Genomic DNA, 20,094 nt, shown 5'->3' on the forward strand with positions numbered 1-20,094 from the left:
CCTTTAAAGCTAGGCCAATCAACAGGAAACAAAACATTTTTTCTGAAATAATCGTAGTAATTACATTTGGCTGGTTGAAAGCCTTCCAGATTTTGACAACTATGAACACAGAAAGCCCCTCCGACCTCCGACCTCTTCTGCCTCCTCGTAAAACGTCCTAGAAAGGTGGGTCCACACTGAGCCCACAGAAATCAGAAGGTGCCAGTCCCCAGGAAAGGCCACAGAGTCACACACTTTGGCACCAAGAAGTCTCAGGAGGAGGGATGGGCAGGGGAGAAGAGCGAGCCTCTGGCTGCCCTGCTGTCTCCTCACACTCTCATTGCCCAGAGCTCTAGAAAATGCCCATTCCTCTCATCTACATGTCTTCTCTGAAAAATAGCTCTGGTTCAGAAAAACAAAACCAAGCTGTATCTCGGAGAGTTCTCATAGGGACACCCCCACTCCACCTCAGTCAGACAGCCCTGCCTTCAAGAAACTGTCAGAGGTCTGGAAGAGGCGCACAAGGTCTTGACTCTCTATTGTGGTGGGGTTTTTTGTGGGGAGGGTCCCTAAACCTGAAGTTTTTCTGGTATACACATCAAGCAACATTTAAGAGGGCTGACCATTTACTTCATCTCCCAGGCAACACGAGTAATAAGCCACTACCAATGATCTCTGTGGGTCAAAACACTCTGATTACCACCGCATCCCTGGGGCCTTCGTGGCGGTGCTCTCCACCTCGTCTCTGGCACAGAGCTCTCTGCAGGTTGGCCTCTGGCACTCCAGGACCCCAGCCCCCCCAAGCTCACCTCACTGGCAGCATCTCCCACATCACATTTTGCCTTCAGAAAAGAGCTAACACAGAGCTTCTCAAAGTTGCAGGCGCTCCCTCACCAATGCATTTCTCAATGAAGGGAAATCACCTGGCCCTCTCAGGGCATAAAGGAGAGAGATGGGTGGCCGGTGTGTGCAGGCAGCAGGTGATAAGTGACGCATCCTAAGATTACTCTCTCAGTGAGCTTTGGGATTCCTTTCTCTCCGTTACAGCACCTCAACTCCAATAAATACAGGTTTCCACTGAGCCCCAGTGGTTCCCAGGATTCTGAATCTCCTGGTATGGAAGCTACAGTTGCTGATCCCCTGATCCCATCTCGAGATATTCTGAGTCAGTAGATCTAAAATGGGGCCCAGAGATCTGCAAGCGAGCCAGTGACTCAAGACAGGTGATGCTCATCCCAGACAGTCTCAAAGCTTACAGGAAGGTTACGCATGGTTGCCATGCTTACCAGAAAAACCGAGTTTTCTCAGTAATAACACATTACAAACCAGGGAAGAGAAAAATTAAATGTGCCTCTTATCATCTGTCTCCATCGTCTCAAATGATGGGTCTCCAACACTTCCCTGGTGAGTTTCCACAGCTCAATGCCAAGCACACGGTAATTGTCCTGTCTTTTTCCATCACCATTCATTTCTCTTCTTCGCATCTCTTGCTCTCATCACTCTCTCAGATGCTTGCAAGTGGTTTCCATAGTGCTCTTACATCGTTTAACCAATAAATAACAACATCTGGTTCATCTCATTTTTCCTCTAAGACAATCTCTTTGGCCCTTAATCACTCTGGTTGCTTTTCTTCTGCATTCCCTTCAGTACCAGGAACAAATCAGCGAATCATCATCACTTAATGTATCTCCATAACCAAAGGATGTGACTTGCAGGAGCCATCACATACAACAGAGTGGAGGAAAGCTGGTATTCTGAGGCAGAAGCAAAATTCATAGATTTTGTTTGAGCTCAAGACATCATATTTCCACCTGGCTATGGGGAAAGTATGGGAAGGAAAGAAAGGAAGGGAAGCTGGTCAGGAGGAGACCATGCCCCGTGCAATGGGCAGTTATGGTCACTGTTATCACGTAAGTACTTGGACTAACAACTATATCAAAGAGACAGTGAGAAAACTGAGGACAGGAAGATCAGTAACCGCATCTAGAAGACAGCAAGTCCCAGAAGAAAATCTTCAAAAAGAGAGGCAGCAAATAATGAAAATTAACAGATCAACACTGAGTTATAACTGGTTAGTTATAAATCTAAGTTGTCAATTTTTAACAATTTTTCCCTTAAAAGGTACATGTTTGGTGGAGTTCTTGAATGCAATGCAGTTTTGACATTGACTGCCAAGAGTTTGTGCTGATTTCACAACTGAGAACAAGTCCTGTACAAGACTCCCCTCACTTCAGACACCAGCAGCGACTTAAATGGCCCAAAGCCACCTACCTGCATGTCTGACAAACTGGCCACAATTTCAGGGGTTCCTACAGCTCTCTCAGATTCAATAATTTGCAAGAACACCTTAGAGAATTAAGGAAAACACTATACTTATGATTATAGTTTTATTATTAAAAACACAAATCAAAACCAGTCTAAAGAAAAGACTCAGGAAGTGAGGTCTGGGAGAGTCCTAAAAAGAAACTATCTGTGTCTTCAAAAATATCACCCCTTCTGAATGCTAATGTAAGATTACCAACCAGGGAAGCTCGGCAAAGCTTCAGGGCTGAGTTTTCCATTGAGGCACATTACGTAGGCTGACTGACCCAATCACTGACCACGTGAGTGGACTCAGCCTCCAGCATCCCTTTCCCTTCCAGGAGGCTAGAAGGTTGGGATGATGTGTAACTGTCAGTCTCAGCTCTCTAATCATATGATTGGTCTTTCAAGCACGGCCAGCCCCCATTCGGAAACTATCTGAAGGCCTACCATGAGTTTGCTCCTCTTTAGGATGAATTGGGGTGCGGCCCCTGGGGCCCACATGAACCACAGAGGCACTCCTATCACCTCGGAAATTCCAAGGTCTAGGATCTCCCTCAGAGGAACCTGGGACAAAGACCAGGACAAAGACAAACTCTGTATTGACTGTGAAGTCACAGTCATCACAGTTCCCTTGAGTAAGTATTGTTGGGTCCTTAGACTCCATTTGATACAACCGGAAATGGTAATTCACATCTACTTCATTGACTTGAAAAAATGACTACTCTTTACAGACAAAAGGACAATGTCATGGATCTTTCGTCCCCTGAGAGCGGGGTGTGGAAAGAACCTCATGTACTTCTGGCGTTTGCCTCAGAAGGTACAGCTGCTGTGTCTAGCCTTAGACTTGAGAGCAAGCACCCAACAACCATCACACTTCAGAAGGCCAAGCAAGAGGAGTTTGATCCAAAAGTGCTCAAGGTCATCATTCTCCGCAGTCCCAGCCCCAGCAGGTTACAGTCGAGGACCACCCTGCCCCTTCCAGAATCAAAGCCGCCTCTTCACCGCCCGGGAACCAAAACCCACTGGAACCATCTGTGTGTGTCCTGGAAATCCCTTGCCTGCCTCCACTTTTCTCTTTGACAGAGGACGATAAATAAAGTACATAAGCCAAGAAATAAGTCAAGCAGACTTTTTTCTCTACACTATAAAGGTGTAACCCTATCTAAATAGTTACTTGAAGAAGTCAAGCAGTCACCAAAATGATGAATTCATTTTGGTAACAGGACTTTACTGAGCCCCTACTTTGCCAGAAACTGTTCGAGGTGTTAACGATGCACCTCGTGCTCCCAGGGTGGTGAGAGGAGACAAAATCCAACAACAAACGTATGATGCCAGGGAGCAGTGAGGGCTATTAAGGCAAAGGTGGTAAGAAAGTAAGGATGGAACCTGGAGGAATGTCTGCTATTTTAGGTCAGCTAGCCAGGGAAGGGCTCTATGATGAAGTGACCTTTGAGTAGACACGGAAGGTGGCAAGAGGGAAGAATGCACGGATCCGGGGGAGAGCATTCCAGGAAGAAGAAACAAGCGCAAAGGCCTGGTAGCAGCATGTCTGGCCCGTGTAAAGGACAGGAATGCTGACGTAGATAGAATGCTGTTGATAAAACAGAGCTCAGCGAGGCAGCCAGGGGTCAGATCAGACAGGGCCTTGTAGAAGAGAAACCATTCCTCATCACTTGGAAAAGGAACACGGCCACCACTTTGGCATGACCAGGTGTTCCTCCCCTCCCTCTTTATGTAACATGACTACACGTTCAAAGTTAGAAAAAATGCGAATATAGCTCCAAAGGAAGATAGAAAAAGACATTTGTTGATTGGAAAAAGGAAAAAAAAAAGACTGCTTCAAAAGATGTTCTCCAAGCCTTCATTCAGAAACTCACCTACAAAAACCCTCACGCATCAAAAATACATTCCTCTCCCTTTCCATCCCTCCCACACCACCAGGCTGCAGTCTACAGCTCATCGTGCATCTAAAGCACAGGCAGCAACCAACCTGCTCCTCCCATAGAAACAGTAACCTTAGTTCAGCACGAAGTTTTCAGGAGCCATCTACTAAGTTTTTCTCTAGAAAATCTTTTTTTGCCTCCCATCATACTTTTCCTTGGCTTTATCCACCACTGAACATCCTAGACAGCCTAGTCAAACATCCTGAACAATCTTACCTCGTCTCCTATCACAGACTTAGAAAACAAACTTATCAGTCTTGGAGCACGAACCCCTCTTAAAAAATAAATTCCCATGCCGGTCACGTCAACAGGAGCAGAGCCAAAGGGAACGTGCCACCGTTTCTTTTAGGCTTTGAGCACAGAGGCTAAAGAGGATTTTCCTGGTTGGCCTATCACATGTGACTAAAAGGTGCAAACTGCTGTAAAAAACCACCCCCCAAAACTCTGAAGATCCGAACATTAAAATACTGCAAATTTTTACAGCTACACACATTAAGATATTCTGTTATTTTTAACTCTGACATTTTAAACTACCCACTTCCCCTCTTAGGGTTTATATTCCCATCAGAAGCATTCAATAAAATAAAAATTGATAGCAAACTAGTAGAATATTATGATCAAATAGCTTAAACACAGAGAGAAAGACTGTAAGCTCCTTTAATTTGCCTTAATTTCCTCATCTTGAAAATGGAAAACCCACTGGTTCTCTCTTGTTAAAGGAAGTTTTGATTGCTTCCTAGTATGTAATGCCACTGCTAAGGGTCCAGAAGGAACTTCTTCTCAAAAGGAAGGGGCGAGGGAGGAAATGAAATAAACGCTGAGCACCCCGCAAATGAAAGTTGAGGCCTTTTTTATGAAGGTGGGGTGCTGTGGGCATCATGGGTCTGGTTTTGTGTCAATCCAGTGTCTAGAGTGTGTTTCTCCTGATCCCAGAGTTAAAAACAGGTCATGGCCAGTGCAGGATAAAGAAGCAAAACAAAAAAGGTTACTGCTGCAGATTAACTTTCCACAGATGTTTTGATTTTGCTCTACAGTGGTCCAAAAATATTCCTGTGAGCTCTTGGAAACGATCTTATGAAAAGGCTGAATAAAAATTAGACCAAAACCAGAAATTCATTAGAATTTTGAATTCACTTCAAGGAGCACAGAAAGATGACCATTTGTGTCAGTTAAGGTTTGACCACAGAAGTGGAACCATTGGGAACGATACAACAGAAGGGACTTAGTCTAGAGATTTGACCTTTCATAATTGTGAGAGCCGGTTAATAGGCTCTGGAAGACAGCTGCTTCTGTGTCCCTAATAGAAGTGGGAAGTCAGCAGGCACTGGGGAAGGGATGGTGGATGCACTTGAAGGAAAGGAAAGGCAGATGACCTGGAACCCATGAAGATGAACTAGAATATAGCTCTACTTCTTAAAACCTCTAAGGCTCCAACTGTAATAATGCAAATGGCTTGCAAACAGGCTGGCACCCTTCCCCAGAGAGCTGCACACTCACCTGCACCGTGATTCCAAGTAGCTAATGGTGATCTGGGGAGCCCTGGAGGAGCTGTGGGCCTGGCTTTAACTGCACACCACCGGGCAGGTTAGCCATAGTGCCTAAAGGCTGCAACAGTACCGAAACCTACCCCAGCCTTCTGAGTGGGAGCATGGTCACTTCACTTTCACTTTCTAAATCTCTAAGAAATTTCTTCTGTGTCTAACTCCAACTCAATACAACACAGGAAAGGAATTTCCAGGAAACACTGTTCCGGTTTAGTTAAAACAAAGCCACCACATCTTGATAAGCTGCCGTCATTTTCCATTGTGCGCTGCCCCACAAACTGGTAAAAGAAGACACCCTGATAAGCCATTTCCTCATTTCGAATTCAGCCAATTTCTTATTTGAGAAAAATTGTGAATAGTATCTTTCTATGCAAGCAAGCATCTTTACATACTATAACAAGCATTATGCATCTTTACTCATTTATTCATTGTTTATTTTTTTAAAAAATATTTTATTAATTCATTTCTAGAGAGAGGGGAAGGGAGGGAGAAGAAGAAGGAGAGAAGCATCAACAGGTGGTTGCCTTTCACGTGCCCCCTACTGGGGACCCGGCCTGCCACCCAGGCATGTGCCCTGACTGGGAACTGAACTGGCGATCCTTTGGTTTGCAGGGTGGCTCTCAATCCACTGAGCCACACCACCCAGGGACATTAATGGTTTATTCTTAAGGGAATGTCTAGCTCTCTAAATGTATAATATTCATTCACTGAATCAAAGATAATGTGATACTTTTAATAAAACAATAGGTTTGAGTTTTGCACTGGGAAACATCCTGTGAAGAGGATGAAAAGACAAGCTATAGAGTGGGAGAAAATATCTGCCAAGCACGTATCTGCCAAAGAACATGTAGCTACACTATATTAAGAACTACACCATGTGTAGCTCAGCGATTGAGTACCAGCCTGCGAACCAAAGGGTCAACAGTTCAATTCCCAATCAGGGCACATGCTTGGGTTGCAGGCCAGGTCCTCAGTAGGGGGAGCTCATGAGGCAACCACACACTGATTTTTCTCTCCCTCTGTATCTCCATCTTTTCCCCTCTCTAAAAATAAATAAATAAAATCTTAAAAAAAAGAAGTACACCATGAACTTGTGAATCTTGTCCCTAAGATGTAAAGATAGTTCAACATACACAAATCAACTAAGGTGATATACCACATTACCGGAGAATAAAAATCACATGCTCATCATAAATAAATGCAGAGAAAAAAAGACAAAATTCAACACCTTGTAATGTTAAAAGACTTTCAACAAACTAGGTTTTGAGAGAATTTACCTCAACTTAATAAAGGACACTTATGAAAAGTTCACAGCTTACATCATACACAACTGTGAAAAATGAAAGCTTTTTCTGTAAGATTGGGAACAAGGTAGGAATGCCCACGTATGTTACTCCTATTCACCATAGTACAGAAGTCCTAACCAGAGCAATTGACAAGAAAAAGAAATAAAAGACCTCCAAATCCGAAAGTAAAATTATGTCTGTTCACAGATGACATGATCTTATACGTAGAAATACCTAAAGACTCCACCAAAAAACAATTAGAAATAATACATGAATTCAGCAGAGTGATAAGATACAAATTCAACACTAAAAATGCAGCTTCATTTCAATACACTAACAAACTATCCAAAATTAAGAAAACAATTCCATTCACTATAGTATCAAAAAGAGTAAAATACACTCAAGAATAAACTTAGCCAGTCTTGGCCATGCTCATTTTTTTGGACTGTTGTCCCATACACCAAAAGGCTGCAGTTTTGATTCCCAGTCAGGATGTATATCTCGGTTGCAGGTTCAATCCCCAGTCAGGGCATGTGCAGTAGGCACCCGTGGATGTTTCTCTCTCACGCTTATGTTTCTGTTTCTCTCTCTCTCTCTCTCTCTCTCTCTATCAGTGAACATATCCTTGGGTGAGGATTAGGAAAAAAAAGAATAAATTTAGCCAAAGAGATGAACAACTTGTACACTTAATACCACAAATCACTGATGAAAGAAATTAAAGACATTAATAAATGGAAAGACATCACAGTTCATGGATGAGAAATTTTAATAATGTTGAAATGCCTATACTACCCTAAGCCATCTATAGATTCAATATAATCTCTAACAAAATGCCTATAGCATTTTTATAGATATTGAAAAAAATCATAAATTTCATACTGAACCACAAAAAAACGCTGAATATGCAAAAAAGAACAATCCCGGAGGCATCGCACTTCCGCATCTCAAAATGTATTCCAAACTACAGTAAATAAAACAGTGTGGTATTGGCATTAAAACAGACACGTAAACCAAAGGAAAAGAACCAAGAACCGAGAAATCAACACGCGCATACAGAGTCAAATGATCTTTAACAAGGGTGTTAAAAACCTACGATTAGGAAAGGATAATCTTTTCAAAAAAACGGAATTGAGAAAACGTCTATACACAAAAGAAAGAAATTGAACCCATATCTTACACCATGTACAAAAATCAACTCAAAATGTACTAAAAATTTTAATGTGAGACCTAAAACTGTAACACTCCTAGAAGAAAAACATAGAGGGAGAAACTTCGTATTAGAGGCTTGGCAATATTTTCAGAGATGCCATCAAAAGCACAAACAATAAAACCAAAATTAGACAACTGAAACTACACCAAATCAAACAGCTTCTGCCCAGCAAAGGAAACAAGCAGCTGAGCAAAAGGGCAACCTGTGGAGCAGGGGGAATATGTGAAAGCCACATATCTGAGGTTATTAATATCTAAATATATAAGAAACTTTTACAACTCAAAGCAAAAACAAAATACAAAAACAACCTGATTGGAAAATGGGTGAAGGACAAAAATAGACATTTCTCAAAAAAACCCATACACATGGCCAACAGGTACATGAAAAACGATAATATCCTAATTATCAAAACATAATCATGTAAATCAGCACCACAGTGGGATATGACCACACACCTGTTAGGATGGCTTTTATTTTTTTTTAAAAGGTAAGTGTTGGCTGGCAAAAATGTGGAAAAATTCAACAATCTGGAACCCTTGTACCCTATTGGTAGGTACGTAAAATGGTGCCATCGCTATGGAAAACAGGTTAGAGGATTCTCAAAAACTTGGAAATATAATTATGATATGACCCAGCAACCCTACTTCTGTGTGTATATCCAAATAAATTGAAATCAGAATCTTGAAGAGATACATGCACATCCATGCTCACTGTAGCATTATTCACAATAACCAAGACATGGAAACAACTGAAGTGTCCAAAGTCAGATGAATGGACAAAGAAAAGTGGAATATGCACACAATGGGTTATTCAGCCTTTAAAAAAAATGGAAGGAAACCCTGTTCACCTATGTTGCCATGTGTGACCGCATAGATGAGCCTGGAGGACATTATGCTAAGTCGTCTGCCATTGGCAGAAGTCCACTTATGAGGTATCTAAAATAGTGTGACCTGGAGAAACAGATCGGGAAATGGTAGCTGCCAGGAGCGGGGCTGGGAGAGAGCAGCCACTGCTGCAGTTTCAATTATTCAAGAGAAGTGCATCGGAGAGGCATTGGAGAGGCACGGTGCCTGCACGTGACGACCCTGTGCTTCCACCTGGAGATGGTAGATCTCACACTGTGTTCTTACCGAAATAAAAATAAAAAGTAAAAATTTTTCAATACTTCTAAATTCTCAAAGGTTTTTTGCTCAAGCGGGCCTAACTTAAGATATAGTTAAAACAGTTTGCACATATTTCAAAGGCCACTTGGTGTTTTTACCAGTTGCCTAAAATAAAAATCATAAGGGCGTAATCTATGTAAAGCACCTAGGCCAATGCTTGGATCACAATGAAGAGTCAGTGTGATTTTCTGTCCCTCCTTGCAACAGTCTGGAGAGCTGTGTGGGTCTATCGTGGTTCATGTCACCCCTTATACATGCCCAGACTTCTGCTATTCATTCCAATAGTGGTGAAGTTTCATCTCAGGTGACTGTGTACTAGGGAAACTTCCAGGTCTTATTTAAATCCACGCCTGTGTGTGCAGAAAGATTAGTGCGCTTTCTGTTTCTGAAGAGGCACCCACCCTTTCCAATCAGTGCTCTGCTGCACCCTAGGTTTGCAACTTGACCTTCTCAAAATAACTCTTTTGTAAGTATACATTGCATAGCCAATAAGATACACTATTCAAAGAGCAATGCGTCTCAGACACCAAGCTGCTTTTTATAACCCGGTGGTTACAAGAGTCGCCCCTGCTCCCCGACTCCCCTTCTCCTCTGCCGCTGTTCTGCCACACCCCTGCCAACTTTCCTCTTCAGTGGCCTTGGCTCACTGACTACTCCTCCCTCCCCCGCCCCCTTTCTTCTGCCCCTGACGTCTACTGCATTAACTAAAAATAAATAAAATACAACAGAACTTTTTAGAGAGTCAAGAAGTGAAAACACCCTTCCTCACCCTCCACCAACTGGGCAGAAGCATTTGACATTGGCCTTTTTAAACGGAAAATACTCAGAACAGGGACCTTCACGGCTATTGTTAAGTCGGGCACACCTCATGCTGTGAGCGTCAGCACCTTAAATTAGCCGACAACCCTCACTGTAATAGATGTAAAATTTGACCTGTTAGGCAGGTGAATCTAACGTTAAACATTTATATTTGTGCCATCTAAGGAGATGTTTAAGAAACATTTGGAGAACCGAAAGTACTGAGCTACTCAGTAGCTGGAGGCCCCCGCTGAGGTCTCCTGACAGGTGACTCAGATGACTTAGAAAAGGAAACCATAGCACTTGGCAACAATTCAAGGGCTTTTAACTTTCAGCTGAAAACCAGAACCACTTTCCAAGAGGACAAATGTTTACAGAATATTCCCTTCCGAGTCAAATGTGCAATTTCCTCACCCCCTTAAAACATTAAACGTTCAATGGAAAGAATTAAGTAAAAAGTCCGTGAATTGTTGCCAATTGTTAGGGTTTCTTTTTCTAAGTCATCAGAGACACCTGTCAGGAGACCTCGGTCTCCAGGCCGGGGCAGGCTTTTCAAACTGTCTCAAATAATCATTACAGTAAAGACGGGTTCATATTACACCCGTTTTAAAAAAAGGCTTAAAACGCTGATGATACTGAACATTATTTCAACAGTTTTATCCGAGACATTATAAGCTCAAATGCTGAGCCAAATCATAAGCGGTCTGAATTAGGCTCGTGATGTATGACCGCACTTCCCTCAAACCAGCCCTTCTCCCCTTCCACCTGAAGCTGGCCGTCTTTTAAATTCAAGAAAATTCTCCACCCCACCAAACTCTGGCGTTTCCTCGGGTCCCTTTACACTCGATTCACACCAGAAATGCTGAATCACGACTCCGAGGTTGTAAAAGTATTTCGATTGGGACTCCAGGATCCCCGGAGGATCCCACGTATCTGCATTCCTTTCCTTTACACCTTTCGAAGCCTAAACCGGGGCCCTTTCCGCACACTGGAGAGATTCCGGGAGCGCGCAGGTCCAGAAAGAACCTCTGCTCGCTCTCCTGCTTCGCCTCGAAACTCACGCAGCCCTGGCAGCTCCAGGCTCCCGCCTCGCCTCCTCGGAACGCGACCCCTAAGGAACTAACACACTCCCCAACTGCAAAGCTGCAAAACGCCTCCGAGAAATTCCCAACTTGGAAGCATCGCCACCCGGACCACCGGTTCGGGGCTCCGCGGGTCCGCACGGGTCTCACTTGACCAAGTTCCGGCAGGGGCGGGGGACGCGGAGACAGCGCCTCCAACCCGGCTGCCGGTCCTCGCCCTTGGAGAGCTCAGACTCTTGAGAAACTCGATCCCAACTCCCAAGCCCGCGCCTCCCCGACCGCCCGGGAGCCTAGAGAAGCGGGGCCAAGGTCCACGGAACAGCGCGGCGCGGACAGCCCGGAGAGGAGGGAGGCGCTGAGGGGCAGGGGCTGCGAGAGAAGAAACGCCCCCCGAGCTCGTCCCGCAACTTCTCGCAGCCCAGCCCGGCGAAGTGCGGAGCGGCGGAGGCGTGCGTACGGTGAGGACTCACTTGAAGGTGAGGACGCAGAGCGGCCGGTAGGACTTGTGGCTGGTGTTCTCGGCCATGCCCTTGCCCCAGAAGTCGTTGGCGAAGATGCTCCAGCGGAGCGGGGTGCCGGGCCGCAAGTCGGGGTTGTTCACGATCGCCCACACGTCGTCGTGCACGAACTCGCCCTGCAGGGAGCGGCCGTAGCACAGGCAGCTCGCCCCGGCCAGCAACGCCGCGGCACCGGCCGGCACCAGCCCGCAGTCCCGCCGCCGGGAGGGCGCGCGGTCCTCTCCGCCGCCGCCTCGGGCAGAGCTTGTCACCACCATCGCGCCGCCACCGCTGTCCTGGCCTCTCCCGGGCGTCTGGCATCCTCCCCGGCCGGGGCCCCGGCGGCGCGCGGCGGCTGCCTGGAGGTGGGCTCGGGCATGATGGGGCCGCTGAACCTGCCGCCGGCGCCCCGCGCCGCGCCGCCGCCTGCGCCTCCGAGTTGGCCCAGCTGCAAATAAACAGCAGTCCCCCCGCCTCCCCGGGCCATCGCCACCTCCTCCGCCCCACTGCGCATGCCCCGCTCGCTCCGGGCTCCACCGCCACCCCCCGCCCCATCCCGGGACCCGGGCCGCTTCCCGCGCCCACCCCCGCGCCGGCCGCCCGCGCCGGGCTCGCCCCGGCGGCCTGTCCCCCGCGCTGCGTCCCCGGCGGCGAGAGTTGGCGCGCAGGTGGAGCGGCGGTCGTGGCGCGGAGCTGCCGGGTTCCCTCCCGCCGGGCCCCTAGGATTACCCCCATCCTCTCTCTCCCACCCCCTACCGGGGCTGAGGACCGCGTCCCGGAGACCCCTCGGCCCCGCAGCCCTCCCTCAGAGGAAAAAGTGGCCGCTGCCCGCCGGGAAGTTCCAGGCTTTTCAGCACCCCGGACAACAGCAGCGGCGGTGCCTGGGGACCCGCTTTCCCGCCCTGTGCCCGCGCTCGAGTCCGGTCGCCCGCGCCCCATCACCTTCCCCGGCCTTTCCGGCCCCGCACCCGGCGCTGCGCCCCGCGGTTGCGGCGTCGGGCAGAGGAGTCCGCGGGGGAACGAAGCTCCCCGAGCCCCTTCCTGAAAATCGGGAGAGAGGGTCTCGCCGGCCCTGGGCTTCGTGCCCGCCTCGCCCCGTTGGCCCAGAGGCGCCACTGGCTGTTCTCCTTTACCTTCCATTGGTCTGTTCGCACTTAGAAAAAGTCCCAGGTTCGATTTTTGGTTTGAGTCTGGACGCTAAATTGGCTTCTGAAACATTTCCCCTCGTTTTATTTTTTACTGAAACTCTTGAGATAATACAGGAGATGCCAAGCAAATTACTTTTTCTTCTCATCTAATCTTCTTGGATCTGGTTATACCAGGCTATGGGAGTGTTTGTACTGTTCCTACTCAATCAATAGATTAAATAATAATAACAATAATAAAAATGAAATAATAATAATAATAATAAAAACAACTGCGTGAAGACCTCTGGCATTGGCTTCTAATACTCCATGTTTCTGCAAGGTTTTCTTTTTAAAAAATACTAATTATAATATGTAAATAAGTTAGGTGAAGATTATTAGAAATTCATCACGTTTGAAAAATTTTTAACTCCTTGAGGCCCCTTGTAAATCCCCATTGCTGTGTTATTGAAGTTACCTGAAATTTGACATACCCAGACAGAAAAACTTGGAATATAAAATTCACCATTTTATTTCCATTCCTCCAAAATACTTAAAAGTTTCGTAGATCTAAAAAAAAATAGTAAAACAAGACATTGTTCTCATACTGACTGAGCATCTGTGTGACTTTTTTACACCGCTAATTTATATGTTTTATTTTTAATTTAAAGATATATCTGAACAGTTGAAAAACCAATGAATTAAGACAAATGTATTCCAAGGCAGGATGCATTTCACCATTGCACTTTGTTGTTTGATGACTTGAAAATAGTGACTGAGAAATGTTTTCATCTTCGTGTCAAAAAAAGCTAGCCTCGGTAGCTTTAATATCCAGACTCCGCATACACCTGAACATACTCCAGAACACACACAGCCTTTCTTCTTTGCCCATCCATTAATTTAATAAAAATATATGAAAGGTATACCTTAGGCTACAATGTGCTAAGTACTATGCTGGATGACCAAAGCTGCTCAAAATTGTGTGTGTGTGTCTCTGTGTGTGTCTGTGTGTGTGTCTGTGTGTGTGAGGTCAATATAAAAGTCTCACGTTCTAAGGTAACAGCTGAGTGGGATAGTGAAATTGTCCTTGCTGAAATGATAGCATAAGGCCAATGTATCAATCTTTACCTATAATAAATAGGGGCTTTCTAGAGACAATTGTCTTACTCCCAATGAGGGACTCTAATCATCGATTTTTATAGACAGCAGAACTTTCCCTTAAATCACCTTTCACTCTCGTAGGAAGCACAGTCCTGCCCATCCCTGTGTGTCTGAGCTGTTTTCCTCTTTAGATGAAGACACTGTCAGAGTTCTCTGTGACCGTGGGAAGAAGAGAATAAGGACTCCAAAAAGAAGTGGAAAGGGGAAGGCATATGGCAAGCCTCAAAGTGGGATTCCAGATTTCTGAGCACAGAGAGTTCATTATGCTTTTCTCTGTGGCATCGCAATTCTAGGTAGTTCAGATGATTAATTTACTTGGAGATCGTGAGATACCTCAAGTCCTTTTAAGGACAAACCAGTACATATTTTTCAGACTATAAGATATACTTCTCCCCCCCACACCAAATTTGGGAGGAAATGGGGGGTGTGCCTTATAGTCTGAATGGAGCTTTACATTTACACTGGTGAAATATTATGTTATTTATGTTATTAAATATTTTACCACATTTTTTTGCTTCAAAATTGTTTTTCCTATTTTCCTCCTCTAAAACCTAGACACGTCTTATGGTCTGAAAAATACAGTAAGTATATATTTGCTGACACTCAACACATTCTTTGTGGCTCCATTTCTGATTCAATACTGCTCTGAGTTACAGGAAAATACTGTAAAAGTGGTAGTGTCAGCTTTACATTGCTACATCAGCCCATAATCCCTTCTGCTTTTCTCTGAAGGTATAAAGCACTCATCTTGACTAATTGAGGGGCCCAAAATAAAATTAGATTTAATTCGTGTCACTTAGCTTCTGATTATTTTAAAGGATTCATAATTAAAGCAATATTACCTCCTAAGATACCTTTTGTCCACTCAGAGCAATTTAAAACATAAATTATTACAGAAGTGCCTCTCTGAAGCTCATACAGATCTAGTCACCTGTGCAAATTAAAATGGACCAGATTCCTGAAAGAAATGAGGGCACAACTAAAAATAAATCAAGGGCAAGTAAATATTTGAATGAAACGAATTTCAAGTTACCACATTATGCTTTTCAACTTTATACACCTGTTCAGATACACCCCATATCAAGAAACAAATACAATGTTACAAAGGCAGAAATTCAGGAAAAGAGCTGATAACATAATTTACATTAAAAATAACTTGTTGCCTAGCTACTTAACTATTATTGTTAAATAAAATACAGAAAACTAGAAAAAAGAACAAAAAATTAAAATACACTCACTCTGCTACCCCATGGGATCTGCCTTAGGACAGACAGCCAATCCACACTCTAGCACCTGTGGGCGGGGCTGCGTGGTCTGAGGGAGGGCGGGAACTGGGAGGGCGAGGCCCAGACCTTGGGCCAGGCTGGTGACAGCAGCCAAGGAGAGGAGAGGAGCCCTCAGTGGAGATAAACTGGCTTCCCTTCTGCCCCCAGAGCCAATCTCTGTGGTGTCCGCACAGAATGAAATAAAAGATCGTCAAAAACTGATTGTGATCTTGCTATTTCTGGATGGTGGGCAATAAACCTGGTCAGCAAATTACTACAAGATGAAGCATACACATATATGTCACAAGAAAGCATATCAAGTCTAACTAGATTTCTTCATGTCACAAGAAAGCATATCAAGTCTAACTAGATTTCTTCAAAGAGTTTAGAAACTCTGGTTTGGAAAATGTAGGCAACATTGCAAAGCAATGTCCAGAGTCTTAGAAACAAAATCAGTGCTGAGATTATTGTATATAACAGAAAAACAATATTTTTATATATATGAAATTTTAATTACATACATTTTGTTTTACAGTTTAATTATATGCAAATCAAAAAGCATCTACTAGGGTTTGTACAGCCTATACAGCCTATAGAAAATGTCAGAGGAAACACTAAAATGCCATTGTGTAAACTGACCACTAAAATTAAATTCACACTTACTCCAAACTGATTTGTAGTAAGTTACATTGTTTAGAAAAACTACTCCATCAGTATCACCAGCTCTAGAAGCACTATGGCTTATACTTTGAAATAATGTATCAGAGATGTATCCCAATGTGTTCCCAATCCACTTTTAACAGCTCTGGTAGCAGATATGCAAAAAAGATACTTCTCAAAATTAAAGAGTATCAAAAAAAAAGTCCTGATCTGCAGCATTTCCTGACTCTCATTGTGCAAATATTCTTACCACGGTCACTTTCAGGCCACCACTGTAATGCCACTTAACACAGAGATGGGAAGAGAGACACAGGAGTGTTAGCGTTCTACAGTGTTTTCATCACACAGACACAGGAGCTCTAAATTGAATTAAGAGCATATGAAAAGCACAATACCATAAATAATTAGAAAATGATGATTTTTGAGCATTTATTATCCTTGTTTAATCTAATTTACATAATTGTAAGTTTATATGACTTATTTTTTATGATGGCTGTTTTTAACAATTAGCTTACAAAATTCCTGAAAATTTAACCATCAGTTTTAGTGAACTAGTTATGAGTTGACTCTAGCACGCTATCAAATGAAATAAAATTGACCATTATTGCTATTATAATTTTTAATTTTTATTTATTGATTTTTTTAGAAAGAAAGAGAAATATCAGTCTGTTGGTCCACTTATTTATGCAGTCATTGGTCGATTCTTGCATGTGCCCTGACCAGAGATTGAACCTGCAACCTTTGCATATGGAGACAGTGCACTAACCAACTGAGCTACCTGGCTAGGGCCAGTATTATGATTTTGATTTAAGTGATAAGTATGGGCAGAGGCAGGGGAGGGGCTTCATTATACTTGTGTAGTGAAGAATTAACTGTAAGGCAGGTCTGGCCATTGCCCTTGACGACTGGGAGATAATATCTAAGCCCCTGGAATGTCCTGTGTGACAGAAGAGTCTTTGTTTGCTGGGGGCTTTGGCTACTGGACAGTCTGACAATGTGGTTTATGATGAAATCTCTTGGCTGCACAGGATCAGTGCTGACCTCTGAGAGAACTGGAGACTAAAGGTATCAGCCTGACCTCTGGGAAGGCCTAGTGGCTAATGGTCAGCCCTGCAAGCAGTATGCCGTGAGCCCCGGTAAAACCTCTGAACACCAAAGGCTCCTGTGAGCTTCCCTCATCGGTAATACTCGGTGCATATTTTCATACATTAATACCTAGCAAGTGACAAGTCCTGACTCATGCAGAGGAGACAGTGAGAGCTGTGTTTGGTACTCCTGCACTCTGCCCTGTGTGCGTCTTCCCTTGGCTGTTTCTCATCTGCATCCCACCCTGTGACAATCATGTCTATAATAACTGCTTTCATCAAGCTCTGTGAATCCTAGCAAATTGCCTAAACTGAGGGTGGTGTTTGGTACACTCCCAATTTGCAGCTGGTGTCAGAAGTGAGAACACTGTTGTGGAGATAGTGCTCACACTGTCCTTAACACTTTTCCAACCAAAAACAAACAAAAGAAACCAAAAATGGGTAGCTACTTCCTCCATGAAGAATGGAAGAAACAACAGACACACCCAACATTGTCATGTTAATGATTTTCCCTATGCAAAATCTTTGGGAAACACCACAAAAGTAAAAAAAAAAAAAAAAAAAAAAAAAAAAAAAAAAAAAACAAGAAAGAAAAGGCAGGAAGCAAGGAGAGGAAGAGCAAGACAGAGAAACATAGACAGAGAAAGAACCATAAAAACCTAGAACAACTGCCTGGGAACTGCTGGAAAGTTATTCCTGCGTGACTGTTGGTTTGTAGATGATGAGGCTTGAAACTAAGAATTGTTTTAGAAAAGAGAGAATAAATAATGAGAAAAACCAAAAAGCCTGAGCAGTCTATATAAACTTTTATTACAGCCTTCAATGTTTGATGTTCTATGCCACACAGTAACATTTTGTTTTAATGTGTTTAATTTAATGTCACATTGATTTTTGTGTAATGAGATATAAAAATGATTTTGTTAAGGAACTCATCCACCTGGCTCTCTTTAGAAACTCCAGCTACACAATTTGGGGAGCCTAATATAAAATGAAAATTATAAAACATTCAAACATTATTAAGAACTTCAAGACGGTAAGATGACCGAATGGAACGAGGAGGGAGCCCTTCCAAGTACTGGGTCCTGCGACAAGCGGGGGCCTTGAGCAACTGCTCAGGTTGCACATCCACAAAACAAGACCTGCTTCTGAGAGACGATCCTGTTCATGGGACTCTTCCATCCTATTTGGGGTACTCTTTGCAAACCCCAGTCTGGAGACAGCCACAGCTAGTGAGCTCGGGCACGAGAGACCTAATAAAACACCTGCCGTGAGCCAATGACATCACTGGTCACCTACAATGTAAAGACACTGGAGAACCTACTGTGCCAGTTTTTTGCCCAGGAAAGATTGTATCTGGAGACAAATAATTTCCCTTCAGGAATAAGAATCCACCATCTTTTCTTCCTGTGCCACTAACTCTTGTTTCTTGGCCTATTTTTCCATGTGTGAAGGATACAAGTGAGTCTTTTCAGCCTACTGTAGCTTGCCCCCAAAATGAAAACTGTCTTTTAGATTTTATTCTTGGCCACGTTTCTGTGAATGAGACAGCGGGCTTTTTTGTGGTGGTGGTGGTGTTGGTAAGTCATTCTGAGTCTTCTCTGAGCATCTTTTGTGGCCTTTCCAGGGAGAAGGCAGAAGCAGATTCTTGCTTCACGACCTGTTTCACAGACTCGGTCCCTTTCATTTCCCGCTTGTCCAGTGATTCTTCTCTTCCCCTCTTACTCACTGCGAACGTTAGGGCAGCACTTCATCTACCTGGCAACCCTTTCATGGGAATGAGCGTTATGCCTACATTCTAAGGAAGAGTGTCCTGTCACACTGTCATTGCTGGCCTGTTTGTAATTATGGACATGCCCGAGTGTTATTCTATTTTCTCCTTCATACGTGGCCCAAAATTCAGCAACAATCATGAAGAGGTGTTATCAGGAGTTACCGTGATGCCAAACCCACAAAACGTGAGTGACATAAACCCTCGTCCTCTCTACGCCTATAGAAAACTCGACTAATCAGCTCTGATACTCTTGCCCGTAAATTCCAGATACAATCTTAGAATCTTTCTCAACCCAGCCCTGCAGGCTGCTACTCTCTGTTGATAGGCTGGCCTGTGAGTTGAATGAAACCCTCTTCCATCCCTGAGTGAGTGAAATACAGCTGCCAGGAGGCATGGGCACTAAAACAATGTTTTCCATAAAAATAAATGCTAACATTATAAAATAGAAACACAAAAGTGTTTCTCTGGTTTGCAGGCCCGCGCTCAATCCACTGAGCTACACCAGCCAGGGCCAAAAGTGTTTCTCTCTCTCTCTCTCTCTCTCTGTCTGTCTCTCTATAGATATGTTTATATTTAGATGATATATATAATTTTACATGTTATCACTTCTATTTGAGCAAATGTATTTCTGATAAAATTTTAAGCAGATCTAGAAGATTACATTTTTTGTATTTGGGGTATTTTTAGGAGATTTCCATAGGAATTTTCACTATTCTGCAAATATATATATTATCAGATAAGTGGAAATTACCACACAAGTATTTTTGCCATATTAGAGTACTTATATGAATGAAATGCCTAGAAAATATTTTCAAAAACCGTTTAAAATGCTGTAAGTGCTAGTTATAAAGAAAGCCAATAATTCAGGCACAGATTAGGGCTCTGATGACTACTGCAGTGTCAGCTATAATTCATCAGCACTAAGTCTAATCCTGAGTTTTCCATCTCTTCCAAAATTGAATATTACTTGTTGGTGAACAAAGGAAGAGACTCTTTAATCTGTGCCCTTAGAAACGGCAGAACGCAGCACTGCAATCCAGCTTCTCACTCGTTCCTGAACTAAGGGCTCTATCTTGCTTCGAATGGTTTATAGTCAAGATGCTCACTGACAACCGGGCCTTCCTCTGCCAGACCGCCTCTAGGCTGGCTTCTGGTTTCCCCAACTGTGACAGTATCTCAGAAAGCCATTGTGAAGGTTCAGTGAGCAAAGTCAAGAGCTTTG

The 20,094-nt window shown here is 43.8% G+C and overlaps 1 protein-coding gene across 2 annotated transcripts in view; it reads right to left on the reverse strand.

Moving 5' to 3' along the window:
* The window catches only part of TMTC1 (transmembrane O-mannosyltransferase targeting cadherins 1), a 244,572-nt gene extending 232,341 nt beyond the window's left edge, over positions 1-12,231 (reverse strand). The window contains exon 1 of one of the 2 annotated variants that reach the window (XM_037032260.1): positions 11,780-12,231. In XM_037032260.1, the coding sequence (XP_036888155.1) occupies positions 11,780-12,084 (305 nt within the window). In that variant the 5' untranslated portion in view covers positions 12,085-12,231. The remainder of the gene's footprint in view (positions 1-11,779) is intronic. The other variant, XM_037032331.1, reaches the window with a different exon arrangement.
* Positions 12,232-20,094: the final 7,863 nt, after the last annotated feature.

Source organism: Sturnira hondurensis, unplaced genomic scaffold (assembly GCF_014824575.4).
Source record: "Sturnira hondurensis isolate 20B ecotype Veracruz unplaced genomic scaffold, ASM1482457v3 Scaffold0000362, whole genome shotgun sequence".
Classification (NCBI taxonomy): domain Eukaryota; kingdom Metazoa; phylum Chordata; class Mammalia; order Chiroptera; family Phyllostomidae; genus Sturnira; species Sturnira hondurensis.